The sequence below is a fragment of the Oreochromis aureus genome, linkage group 14 (genome assembly GCF_013358895.1).
Source record: "Oreochromis aureus strain Israel breed Guangdong linkage group 14, ZZ_aureus, whole genome shotgun sequence".
Lineage (NCBI taxonomy): Eukaryota > Metazoa > Chordata > Actinopteri > Cichliformes > Cichlidae > Oreochromis > Oreochromis aureus.
In genome coordinates, this window is record NC_052955.1 from 26,406,231 (window position 1) to 26,419,524 (window position 13,294).

General features: G+C 42.4%; 1 protein-coding gene across 1 annotated transcript; it reads left to right on the plus strand.

The window, feature by feature from the left end:
- Window positions 1-923: 923 nt before the first annotated feature.
- LOC116330344 (vomeronasal type-2 receptor 1) lies at window positions 924-6,453 on the plus strand. Its single transcript, XM_031752626.2, has 14 exons — window positions 924-1,147; window positions 1,665-1,956; window positions 2,062-2,304; window positions 2,420-2,614; window positions 2,729-2,854; window positions 3,022-3,206; window positions 3,596-3,716; window positions 3,796-4,023; window positions 4,116-4,239; window positions 4,441-4,601; window positions 4,701-4,896; window positions 5,049-5,296; window positions 5,426-5,625; window positions 5,762-6,453. Exons 1-14 carry the CDS (start codon window positions 924-926, stop codon window positions 6,075-6,077), a joined length of 2,859 nt encoding a protein of 952 aa, XP_031608486.1. The 3' UTR covers window positions 6,078-6,453.
- Window positions 6,454-13,294: the final 6,841 nt, after the last annotated feature.

Below are 13,294 nucleotides of genomic sequence, written 5' to 3' on the forward strand. Positions count from 1 at the left end.
GCTCCCACGCAGAGACCCCTGAGGTCAAGTTTCATCACTCAACTGTAAATGCAATACAACCAAATATATGAACGTTTAGATTGCAGCTTTCCTTGCCTTAATATAACTTAATGTACTAACACAGACACACAGAAAAGCTGCAGACTGTAATGGTGTTCAGTGTAATTTAGTTTTATCATGCACCTTTTGTGCGCAGTCAACCATCGTTTACTAACACGCGTCCCTCTGCGTGCCAGAGGTTCAGGTGTTTGCTGCTCCCCTCTGACTGAGAAACATGAGCAGACAAGCAGACGGTCACCCATCAACACACCCAGACCCGTACGCAGGGGACAAGGGACGATTTAGAAACAGTCACAGCGTTGTAAAATTGCATAGAGACTGTACAAGTTACCACATGCAGCTGCCAATTAACTCCTGGCCGGTGGCGGTTTATCTGCAGCACAGACTAATGAACTGCTTGGTATTTTCATACAGAGAGCACAGAGATAAACGAAATTAAATGATGGGATATTTCTAGGAATTTGAGGCAGATGTGTTTACGTGTTTTTTTGTGAATCTTTGGTGGTTCCAAAGTCCAGATTTCGTTCCTCGGAAGAAGCTTAAACCTGTTTGCAGCCTTTGGATTTGAAGCACACCTATTTTATTATTATTTTTACATTATTAATGACAAATTGGCATAAAGCTTGTGTGTTTAATCAAAATTTTAAAACCCTTGTCTGTGTTTCATATTGAGAAAACAATGAAGATACCATCAGCTGCTCATTTCAACCCGTGGCCCTCCTCTTTTGCCCTGCTGAATCTGTTAGGTTGCCTCGTGCAGCACTTTTCCCCAGAGAGCAGATAAGACACCTGTCGAACATTGCTGCTTCCATTTGCTGTCTACAGCTACTAGAGCTCACAACCCCTGTCTGCGTCTACACAGCATGGACATCAAACTCTTTTTCCTTGGATTATGTGCCCTTTTCTGCATCTTCAGACCTCTCTCGGCACAGTCTACATGCAAGCTGAAGGCCAAGTTCAACCTGGGCGGCTATAAGGACGTAGAAAAGAAGACGGTCGTGGTTGGGGGAATGTTTCCTGTTCACAAGCGCGTTGCTTCCAACAAGGGCAACACTTCGAGTGTGCCTCTCTCCTCAGGCTGTGTGGGGTGAGTCGGACATGTTTATGTGTCTTTTTTCATCATCGTTACTATGCTGGGTTAGTCTTCTAGCTTAGGGCGCTGGTACACTGTATTAAACGAACTAAAATTAAACTTATATAGGATCTTAAATGATTAAAGAAATTTTGTTAAAGTATCCTCATTTTAGTACTTTCCAACCTGACAGTTTACTCCTGGGAGTCTTGGCTTCATAATTTTATAACAGAATCAAGACAGAGTAGTGTAACACCTCTGGGGCCAATTAGTTACAGCAGGCCATATTATTATGGAGGCAGGCCTACAAAGTGTAGCACACAACAATAATCAGCAAATTTATTAAGGGCTAGTTTAAATTATAATGTCACAAGACTAAAATGGATTGCAATTAGTTGGTTTTCATGTATTGTCATTTTCTGCATACACTGAATACCTGTATTAACTGAAAGAAAGGTTCTTTCTTGCACAACTGTTTGTACTGGCTGATCTTTATTAATCTGCTGTTCCTTCGTCACTTATCATCCTGTAGGTTTAACTTTCGTACCTTCCGCTGGGCACAGACCATGTTGTTTGCCATCAAGGAAATTAATGCAAGGCACGACCTGCTTCCCAAAACTGACCTGGGTTACGTCATCTACGACTCCTGCTTCACCATCTCCAAGGCTGTGGAGGGCACCCTGACCTACCTGACAGGCCAAGACGAAGCTGTACCCAACTACCGCTGCGGCGATGGGGCACCACTGGCTGCTCTAGTGGGAGCCGGTGGCTCGGATCTGTCCATCGCGACTGCCAGGATCCTGGGACTTTATCATTTTCCGCAGGTAAGCCTGACACTTGGGTCAAAAAAATTGATAAAGTTAAGGAAAATGAACAAAGATAAAGAGTTCAGGCAAAAAGCAACAGCGTGTTCGTACTCTTGTCTTTAGGTCAGTTATTGTTCGACATGCTCTGCTCTGAAAAGTAAGTTCCAGTTCCCCACCTTCTTAAGGACCATTCCCAATGACGAGCACCAGTCTACAGCTATGGCCAAGATGGTGCTACACTTTGGTTGGACTTGGGTGGGCACCATAGCTGCTGATGATGATTATGGCAAATACGGCATCAAAGACTTCAAGGACCAGGTTGAGCAAGCTGGCGTCTGCATCTCCTTCTCTGAGACCTTGCCCAAGGTGGACAGATTTTAGTCAGTTTCGCCAGTCAGTATTTCCCTAAACCAACTGTTAGTTCACACAGGCATTTCATTTCTGCTGAAAAAAAAATTGTACTCTGATCTTTGGACTTTAGGTGCATTCCCCAGAGGCCATCCACCGCATTGTTCAAACTGTAATTGACTCCACAGCCAAGATCATTGTGGTCTTTTCATCTGACGTGGACCTCAGTCCTCTCATCAACGAGCTGCTCCGCAACAATGTGACCAACCGTACCTGGATCGCCAGCGAGGCCTGGATTACCTCTGCTCTCATCAGCCAGCCGCCGGGGGTGAGCAAACAGCTGACTGATGACCGAACGTGAAGAAATCCAGAAGGTTTAAACCAGTCTGGACCAAATTTTACTGTTTGAGCTTAGCTTGATTATTTGAATGCTTCTATCCAGGTGAGCTCAGTCCTTGCCGGCACCCTGGGTTTTGGGGTGAAGAGGGCTGACATCCCCGGTCTTCAGCATCATCTACTGAATCTGGACCCCTATGCAGACTTGCTCACTGAGGAATTCTGGGAGACGGTGTGTTTGTTAACCTTGGGAACTTGCAAACACCTACATGGTAGAATCAGTATTGCAGTGACAATTAAACTGTGAATGGTGAACCTTCATTGAAAACACTGACAATTAAACAGACGCCCCACAAATCCCGAATATAACAATTTTGTGATTTTACTTTTGTCTTGCAGCTGTTTAACTGCACGTTGGACTACAGCAAAGCTCTGAGAATGGCAAAACAGAGGGCCACGTACGTGAACGGCACACTGTCCAGGACAGTGACAGGATTGCCTGATGGGCTGTGTACTGGGCAGGAGTCTGTGGCACAACTCAACAACACGTACTCTGACGTCTCTCAGTTACGAATCACTTACAGGTCAGCTCATAATGCCACCGCTCAAAAAACAACCAACCAAAAACAGCAACTGATATATAACCTTAACCCAGACAATTAAATGTGCTACTGTTGCAGCATACACTGAGAAAACACTGAGAGCAACTTTGTTGCTGTTGTCGCACAGTGTTCCTGAAAGCAATTTATAGTTATCTATTTTAGTCCTGTATGTAAAGCCTCAGTAGCAGTGAGCCCTGTGTGAACCATTCACTCAGTGCAGTGTGTGCAGCTTTCCTGTGAACTGTTTCTACCACAGAAAATAGCTCCCGAGTAAGCAAGGTACTAATTCTGAAAAGGCACATTTGTCCTTTTGTTGTCTCGCTGTAGCAGGGTGGTGATGTTTATAATAATGAGGAAACTGTTTCACGCAGTGTGTACAAAGCTGTGTATGCTGTGGCCCACGCCTTGCACAACCTGGAGCACTGTGAACCTGGAAAAGGGCCGTTTGTCGGGAAAACCTGTGCTGACATCAACAACTTTGAGCCGTGGCAGGTAAACGTGTGCAATAATGAGGTCACGTGTGTGCGTATTGTACTTTTGCTACTTAAACCTCAATTTTTCTCCTCCTTAGCTGATGTATTACGTGAAGAACGTGCGTTTCAAAATGCCAAACACAGGGGAGGAGATCTTCTTTAACGACGGAGATGTAGAAGGCTTCTATGACATCATCAACTGGCAGGTCAATCATAATGGGGAGATATCTTATGTCACTGTGGGGAACTACAATGGCTCTGCAGCTCCAGGGGACAGGATGACCATAATGAACGACTCCATTGTGTGGAACAATGACATGTTGGAGGTCAGCGGTATATCGATAAAGAAGAAGTTAGCATATGCTCTTTTTAGATTATGATTCGGTAGCTCATGTATTTCTGTTGCTATGTGTAAAAGCCTCCTCGGTCAGTGTGCAGTGAGAACTGTCAGCCGGGCACCAGGAAGGGGATCCGACAGGGAGAGCCGGTCTGCTGCTTTGACTGCATTCCCTGTGCTGACGGAGAGATCAGCAACACAACTGGTAATTAAACAACAGGACTACATTTCTTAAATGGTTCATGGGCTCATTCTTCTACTCTACTTGAGCACTCAAAGCACAGTCACTGTTGACAATTTAAAAACTCAAGAATTTTGAAATAGACCCAACACCATTAGCACATGTAGATTATGGTAAACATGGTCCTGCTGCCCTCGTATTACACTTGGCCTCCCTTTATCACAGATGCCCGTGAATGCATCCTGTGCACTGGCGATTTCTGGTCCAATGCGGCTCATGACGCCTGTGTACCAAAACTAATTGAGTTCCTGGCCTTTGGAGAACCACTGGGAATTACTCTTATTGCCATTTCTGCCTTTGGAGCTTTAGTCACCATCGCTGTCGGGGTGAGAAAAGCCAAACACAAAATTATACCTCTGAGAAGCTCCAATGTGGAGAGGAAACAAGCAAAAAAAAATGTTTAACTTCTTATTTTTTTCTCCCAGGTATTGTTTATTATGCACATTGGAACCCCTCTGGTGAAAGCCAACGATACACTGTTGAGTTTTTCACTGCTCTTCTCTCTGGTGGTGACCTTCCTCTGCTCCATCGTCTTCCTCGGAGAGCCACAGCACTGGAGCTGCATGACCAGTCAAGTAGCCTTGGCTCTAGGATTCGCCCTCTGCCTTTCCTCCATAATTGGTTGGTTACCAATTGAAATCATTTCCCATTTTTTATAGCTTATTTAACCTTTTTATGTGCCTTGATCCAGTCAAAATCAAAATCACTGAGATTTTCTCTATAAGGGGCAAAAAGGCAATCTGTGTGTTCACAGTGAACTTTTTTCCCTTCAGGTAAAGCAGCAGTATTGATGCTGAGAGCCCAGGTGCTGAAAGCTGCCCGAGCCCGAGCAAAAGCTGCTGCCAAAGCTGCAAAAGCTGCTGCAAGAGCAGCCGCTGAAGCAGCGGCGAATGATGGCAGTCCTGATGTCATCGTAACCAACACACTCCACAATGACACCAGTGCCCCTGCTATCCCCGAGGTCGACCGTCTCACCTGTGCTCACCAGAGGGCAATAGCTGCTGTAGCTACATTAATACAGGTAAACATAAATAACTCATCACTGGGGTAAATCTTAACCAGCTGTAAAATACGTCTGTCCCTGACCTCTAAATGTTTGTAACTTAAAACCATGTGGAAGTACTGCGGACATTAACATCCTTCTTCCCAGGCTATAGCGTGCACAGTGTGGCTCATCGTCCTACCTCCACACCCGGTCAAGAACACCTCTGGTCAGAATACAAAGATCATTCTCGAGTGCGACGAAGGCTCTGTGATTTTCATCTGTTGCATCTTTGCTTATGACATCCTGCTGGCTCTGCTGGCCTTCATCTTTGCCTTCATAGCTCGCAAACTGGAGGACTACGTCAGGTAGGTCACAAAAGGATAGTTAAGCATTTTGCAGTGCACAGCCTAATTTTTCTTGTGGGGGAAATATTTCATAACACACAATGTCATTTATATTTTTGTCACATTAGTTGTGTTCTCTTTTTAAAAACTTTTACAGTGAGGCAAAATGTCTTACCTTCGGCATGCTGGTCTTCTTCATCGTGTGGATCTCTTTTGTCCCGGCTTACCTCAGCACCCGTGGCAAGTTCATGGTTGCCGTTCAGATTTTTGCCATCCTGGCTTCCAGCTTTGGCCTGCTGACCTGCATCTTCTTGCCCAAGTGCTACATCCTTTTGATCAAACCTGATCGTAATAAGGAGGAGCTGATGAAGCCCCGACCCAAACCTAAAGATGGAACCTCAACTGGGACGTCAGCGTCTCTCGCTACGACTGCAACTGAGGCTACAATTGCAACCACTGCTATCGATGACTAGTGGCGAAGTAATAACTAAAATTAGCCACAAATGTAAAAATAATGTAGATAGAAGTTGTGCCACTGACAGCTGGTGCTTTTAATTAGGCTTTTTAGTCGTGTTGATCACATCATCATGCTTGGTCTATAATTAATGGGCAAAATATTTTATTCTGAAAAAGATATATATATTTCTTTTGGATCCACAAGTATTCATGCAAAATTGTGTCCATCTCTGAATACCTAAATAGACTGAATGTGTGTACCAAAAACAGATATATTTGTAGATATAATAGCAAGTTCAGGCTGTTAATGTAAAACCTCTTTTCAAACACTGTCCATTTCTTTAAAACAAATTGCATACACTTAGCTTCCTGTAAAAAACACAAAAATGTATGTATAGTGCACCTCTGTTGGATAATTTTATTACTTAATAATATAATAAATGTTATTATCATTACAATTATCATTATGTCATTATCATTCACTAAAATATACATTTTTCTCCTTAAAGAAAAACATTATTATTATTTTTGTAGATTTTTATATATTATGCTAGATAACTTTAATAAAAAGTGGATCTGATGCCTTGGAGTTGGCCTCCTGTGTTGTCTTCCATAGTACAAATGAGTTTGTAATGAATGTTATTGGCGCACTATCAGCCTTGCATAGTGCCAAGTACTTCAGTATCCATGTGTGGGGCACTGAGTCATAGGCTTTGTTGAAGTCAATCCAAGCAGTGCTTAGGTTGGTCTGCCTGGTCTTAGAGCCCTGGTGTACTGCTCTATCAACCAGGAGCTGGTGCTATAACCCTCTCACGTTATTTCTAATGCCTTTCTGAGTTGTGCTCATGCATTGCCTCATTTGCCTACTCTGCTAAGTTGCTACCATGCCTGTTAGGAGCTTCGGTGATGTGGAGAGGCATTTGCCTGGTAGTTTGATGCCATTGTGCCCTTGTGGGGCTCCTTCATGATTAGGATTGTTTTGCCATTCATGACATGGTCCTCCAGTCCTCCTGTGCTGGCTCACCCTTTTCTCTCTCTATCCCTCCACTCTTCATCTTCTATCTCTGTGTATAGACGTGCATGTGTGTGTCCAGCACACCTGTGCTGATAAACTCACCTGTTGGCAATCCTGTGATCACCTGGTCACTACTTAGGAGTCTTGTTGGCTACTCTTGCTTCAGTCTGTGCTGTGCTTTTCTTAGGTTTCCAGCTTACCTGTTCTGTTCCCCTCTGTGCAGGACTCAGGATCCTTCCAAGTGAGAAAGAGTTTTTCCTATGAAGACATATTATTCTGTTAATTTACCTGAACTGGAGCCCTGAAACCCTCTGACTGCTTATCCATCTTCATCCATTGTCATTCACAGTAAATAAATGCACTGAACTCAACCTCCTGAGGCTCCATTATGAGTCCACCAGTTTATATCTGTTATGACAGTCTAGATAAGTACCTGCTGTTAGCAGCCCTGTTATTTTTGCTGCCAGGCAATCATGGAGTCCTGTTCTTCCTTCAGCCAGTCTGTTCACTGAAGTGCAGAAGACTGTTAGTAGAGACAGGTCCTATATAAAAAAGAGGTACAACAAAATGTCTATAAATGAGGCTCTAGAAACGGCCAAACAAAGCCTCACGGCTCTGGCCACTAGGCTGAAGAGATATACCAGAGAAGCCAAGAGAATAAATGGCCTGTTCTCCAAAGATTCATCCAGGGTGTTTGCTTAGCTACAAGGGAATAATAGCACAAGGACAGACCCATACACACACATCTGGGAGAGCGAGGTATTACACAACACCAAGGCCAAGTGGCTGGTAGATACAGCAACCTCACAGAGCGAGAGCCAGCCAACATCTCAAAGGCAGACAGACATCAAATAACAAGTTTTCAGGATGAAGAGCTGGACAGCACCAGAGCCTGCCATGATCCATTAGTAAAGACAACACTGTAGGCCAAAACCAAGGCAGTTACATAAGTTACCATCAAATGCAGAATATATGAAAGCGATGCACTGTCCCCGCTGTTCTTCAGGAATAGTTCTCCAGGCTTCTTGAAGGACATTCAAAGCTCTTCTTTGGGTGTTGGAGGCCAATCCAAGATTGATAGTGTTCAATTTTTTTAATTGTGTGTTTTTCGATCTATGTATGCTTTTGCTGCATCTGACATGTGTTGGTGTCATCCCGAAAAATTAAGAATTTGCCAGTCGGATACTTTCCAGATGGTTTTGCATGGTGGATCAAAATTTAATGGTACTTCATAATTTCATGAGCTTTGTCAAGATCTCCAACACCACTAGTTAAAATGCAGCCGCCTTTCCACTAAGACCGTTTCTGATCAGGTTACTAATGATGCAGAAGTCACAAAAACTCACAAAAAACAATTTAGCAAATATGATATACTTGGCTTTAGAGGGTTAAGCAGCCAACAGGCCAGATGTTGATGTCAGGGGCTGATATCAAGAAAAACATAAGGACATTTGAAATGTATTGTACAGTGGTGTGAAAACGTGTTTGCCCCTTCCTGATGTTCCATTTTTTTCTATGTTTGTCACACTTAAATGTTTCCTAAGCCTAATAACTGGCTGGGCCACCCTTAGCAGCAACAGCTTTAATCAAGCGTTAGCGAAAACTGGCAATGTGTCTATTACAGCGCTGTGGAGGAATTTTGGCCCACTCTTCTTTGGAGAATTGGTTTTTGAGCATGAACCACCTTTTTAAGGACATGCGACAGCATCTCAATGGGATTAAGGTCAGGACTTTGACTGAGCCAATCCAACGTCGTCATTTTGTTTTACTTAAGCGATTCAGTGGTGGACTTTTTTGGATCATTGTCCTGCAGCAGAACCCAAGACATTCTCGTTCAGGATGTTTTGGTCGACAGTAGAATTCGTGGTTCCATTTACCACAGCAAGTCTTCCAGGTCCTGAGGAAGCACAACAGTCCCACACCATCAAACTACCACCATCATGTTTTATTGCTGGTATGAATTTCCTTTTCTAAAGTGCTGTGCTAGTTTTATGCCAGATGTAACAGGACTCAAACCTTCTAATAAGTTCAGTTTTTGTCTCATTGCTCCACAGAATATTTTCCCAAATGTTTTGGGGATCATCAAGATGTTTTTTTTTTGGCAAATGTGAGATAAGCCTTTGTGTTCCTTTTGGTCAGCATTGGGTTTCTCCTTGAACTCTTCCCATGGATGCCATTTTTGCCCGCTCTCTTTCTTATTGTTGAATCATGAAACCTTAACTGAAACAAGTGAGGCCTGCAGTTCTTTAATGTTGCTCTGGGTTCTTTTGTAATCTCCTGGATGAGTCGTCAATGTGCTCTTGGAATAATTGTGGTTAATCACTGTTAATTCATGATTTAACAAGAAGGAGAACTACTTTCTCCTTCACACTTTCACATCACTGTAAAGCTCTTAGCTGGCTAGAACAATCCAGCAGAGGGCGCTGATGTAAGATTTTCTTTTCTTCTTCTTCTTTTTAAAATGCATGTTGGTTGTATATGCACTAAATTGGCCACAACTCTCACTCTGATTTAAGACATCAAATTACTTTGATGAAAGGCTCTAATTTGATATCAATACAGGAAAAAAACATACTACATCAATATATATGGAGTGGTGAAAGATTAAAAAGATATGATGAATTTTTCAGACTAATTTTATGAGATGGAGAGATATTAATTATGATGGATTGCATGTGATGGGCTCTTACTGCTGAAGAGATAAAAGGAAGCACAGAGACAGCAGAGCGCATCATGATATCATGTGTGGGTCTGTGTGTGTTTGCTGCTATAATGCTTTGATAATGTCTGTGTTACAAATGATGGAAAAGCTATATTTTGTGTTGCTTTATGCCTCTTTCATCATCATCATCATCATCATCATCCACCACTGCTATTTTTTTTCTGCACGTCAGCCTGTGTGCTGATCTGTGAGTGTGTGTGTGAGTGTGTGTTCTCTCTCACTCCTGAGCACGTGACTTTCTGGGAAATGGTGAACTGTGTCCAATCAAAGCTATCGGTGCGGACGGTAATAAATTCCCCTGGTGACAGAGGGGTGAAGGAAGGAATGTTTATAAGTTATTGTCAGCTGACGACAATGAACAGAAACACTGGTGCTAAATTGAGACATAATGTGTGCACGTGCATCACTGCATATATGTGTATGTTAATTTTACTTTGTTTCTGAGCGTGCGTCCGTGCTTGTTTTCAGTTATCTGTAGGCTGTCAGAATAGTTTACACTCTGTGTTTTTAGTAAACGTCAATTCTCAACACCTGTCTGCTATAAATAAGAACTGTGCCTATTTCAAACTGATGGCTTATAGCATTTGTGTTTCTTGACAAGTGCAAAATCCAGTGTTTAGCAAGTCCCCTTCTGTATAAAATCTAATAAATATGAAATTCAATAACTTAAAAATCTAAATACTCATAATGGTGGAAGTTGGGAAATTCCTGTGCTACAACGGCCAAAACATGAAAATGACTGATTGATTGAGAAGGTGGGACTGTTTTTTTGTTCTGTGGCTCTGATTAGTTATCAGTTACCATCATGTTCATGCAAGAGTTATGGAAGGGAACATTTAGATCTGGGCTTGCCAGAGTCTGTCTACACCTTTTAAACTGCCAGCAGGAACTCGAAATTTAACAGCACATGTGATGGAAACAGGAATTTGTGGAGGTAAGTGTCTTAGATTACAGTGATGTACCAGGGAGATAGACTCACACAAGTTTTCCAGAATTGCTTACTTGGTTATCGTTGTTAACAAGCTGTGGAAGTCTGTGTAGGTTCTCAGACATCCAGGTTGTGGTAGTCTTAGGAGCTTAAAAAAAATAATGGCAACTGGACTTCTTCAAGTTTCTCTTATCCAAGATGCTTCTTCAGTTCTAAAAGTACTGAAAGCTGCCAGTGATACCCCCACAGCCCCACAGTAGCACCCATGGTATCAGTTTCAAAATCCTACTCTTCTTGAGTTATTGCATTCACAGATTTTCAGAAAACGTGCCCTCTGACTTTGAGGTCGAGGTTACTGAAATTCAAACTCTTCAGAGGTTTTTAAAAGATGGTGTCAATTGGAAAATCCTAGAGGATTTTCAGAACCTGACCTTTGGCCTTGAGGTCAAGGTCACCAAAGTTCAACCTCATTCAAGAGTTTTGGTAGATGCATTTATATGGCGAGGTAGGATATATCACAGGGCAGGGACTGGAAACTCAGAAACTGAGAGGAAAGGACATAATACCAACTGCCAGGATGAATAGAACAGAATATTGCTGAATTTGAAATGTTTTTCCTCTGGCTTACTTGTTGTTTCCTGAACAGAGGCACCAGAAGGCTACATGACTGGCAGGCGAGAATATGAGAGAGCTGGAGAGTAGGCAGACAGGTGGAAAACAGGTAAGTCATTTCCCTGGCTGGGAATAGGAGAAACAGATTGGTGTAGACAGACTCAGGTAAATGGATATCCAGGTAAACCGATTTTCAGGTTGGGGTCCAAGCAGACAACTAGGAAGGAGATCAACACACGATACCATAGAATAAAAGCCAAAAACAGTAGCAGGTAAAAAGGAAGGCCTGATTACCATGGTAACGACAAGAACAGCCTAGCAGAGACAGCTACACCGTCCAGCCTTTAAATACCAGGAACCAGGAGCCCATGCGTAGGCCAGTACAGCAGAGCCAGCCCAATACTTCCACCTGAAGCTTGAAAGTAAAGGTGGAGAGAAAGAAAAGGGGAAGAAGACCCAAACTCTATGTTGCTGGGTCCATAACAGTATAAGAATTTACTTATAAGACTTTCCACTCATTTAATAATGTTGTTCATTTCATTGGTATGTTATTTCAGCAGTGGCATTCCATCATGATAAGCAAGTCAAGCAAGGCAGTGCTTGACTTCTCAATCTAAAAACAGACATAAATTAAAATATACGATGTTGTTGAAATGCCATGAAGCCGCTTGCGCGTTTGCATCTATCGTTTACATTACTGTCATCTTGCAGCTGCAGTCTGCTATTGCCTCTGAAAGCTGCACTGATTTCCTGCTCGTAGGAAACTATAGCTGTGTCTGTTTTACAGGCATGTCCTTCTCCCATTAACTACTGGACTGGAGCTGGGCAGACAGGTTTTTTTATGCGCATCTTTTACTTTAAACTGTTGGGAGACCAGAGATCAGTTATAATAGAGAGAAAATGAAGTTGTGCAGAAAAGTGATGGAGTCCATGTGAGGGTTGGGGGTGAGGGTAATGTGGAAAGTCTCTGCTTGCTTTTCCATAAAATTCCCAACATGCCATTGCAATTTAGAACAAAAGACTACTTCCTTACATGAAGCTTATCAAAACTTGCCTTCACCTCTTCTCATAGCTTAAGTTACCCTCACTGGTTACATAGGCAGGTAAACAGTAAACACCATTAAGGACCTTTCATCGTCATGAAACCAGTCACTTCAGAATAGTTTCCATGACATTTGTGTCATTACCTTGCACTCAGGGACCCAGGCGTGTAAAGGATCACTTGAGCTCCTGGTGATCTGTATGTGTGTAATTCACAAAGACATATTTCATTTAGTTTATACAGCTATATTCCTTCTTCTATTACTATTATACTTCAGGCGCATGTTAAGAAGATCACAGTGTTGGCAGCTGACACCTGTCACTAACTGTATTTATACAGTCTATTTCCCCCCTGTGGAGTGAGAAGAAAAACGCCTGCAATAAATAATATTTCAAAGCTGCAATTATCTCTTTCCAGCATCTCATACTGAAGATAAAACGAACTAACCTGTCAGGAGCTGTTCTAATCAAAGGAGTTTCTTTTCTGTTGAAAGAACACTAGCAGGGTATCGGACGTGTGAAGCTAGCTCCTTGCCCTTAGTTTTACAACACTCCAGGACATATTGCTTATAAAAATATAAAATAAAATATTACATATATCTTATTCTACTAATTTTCTTTTGTTAAAAGAGAAATAAGTGGCTGCTACATATTAAAAAAACACTTTGTGAGAGAAAATGGAGACCAGTGGGAGGTGCAAAGGCTCAACATGCGTCTTCTAATTTAATAGTGGAAGGAGCAGCTGTCCTGTTTTGCTCCACACAGTTTGGCACCTGTGCAGTACATATGTGTGTGTGTGCATGTTTGTGTGTCTTTTTGTTTAAACTCTATAATGTCACCACATTTTCTTTATCACCCTCTCACCATTCCTTTACTGCATTTCACCCTTCCTCTCTCTCTCTTTATATAAATGTAG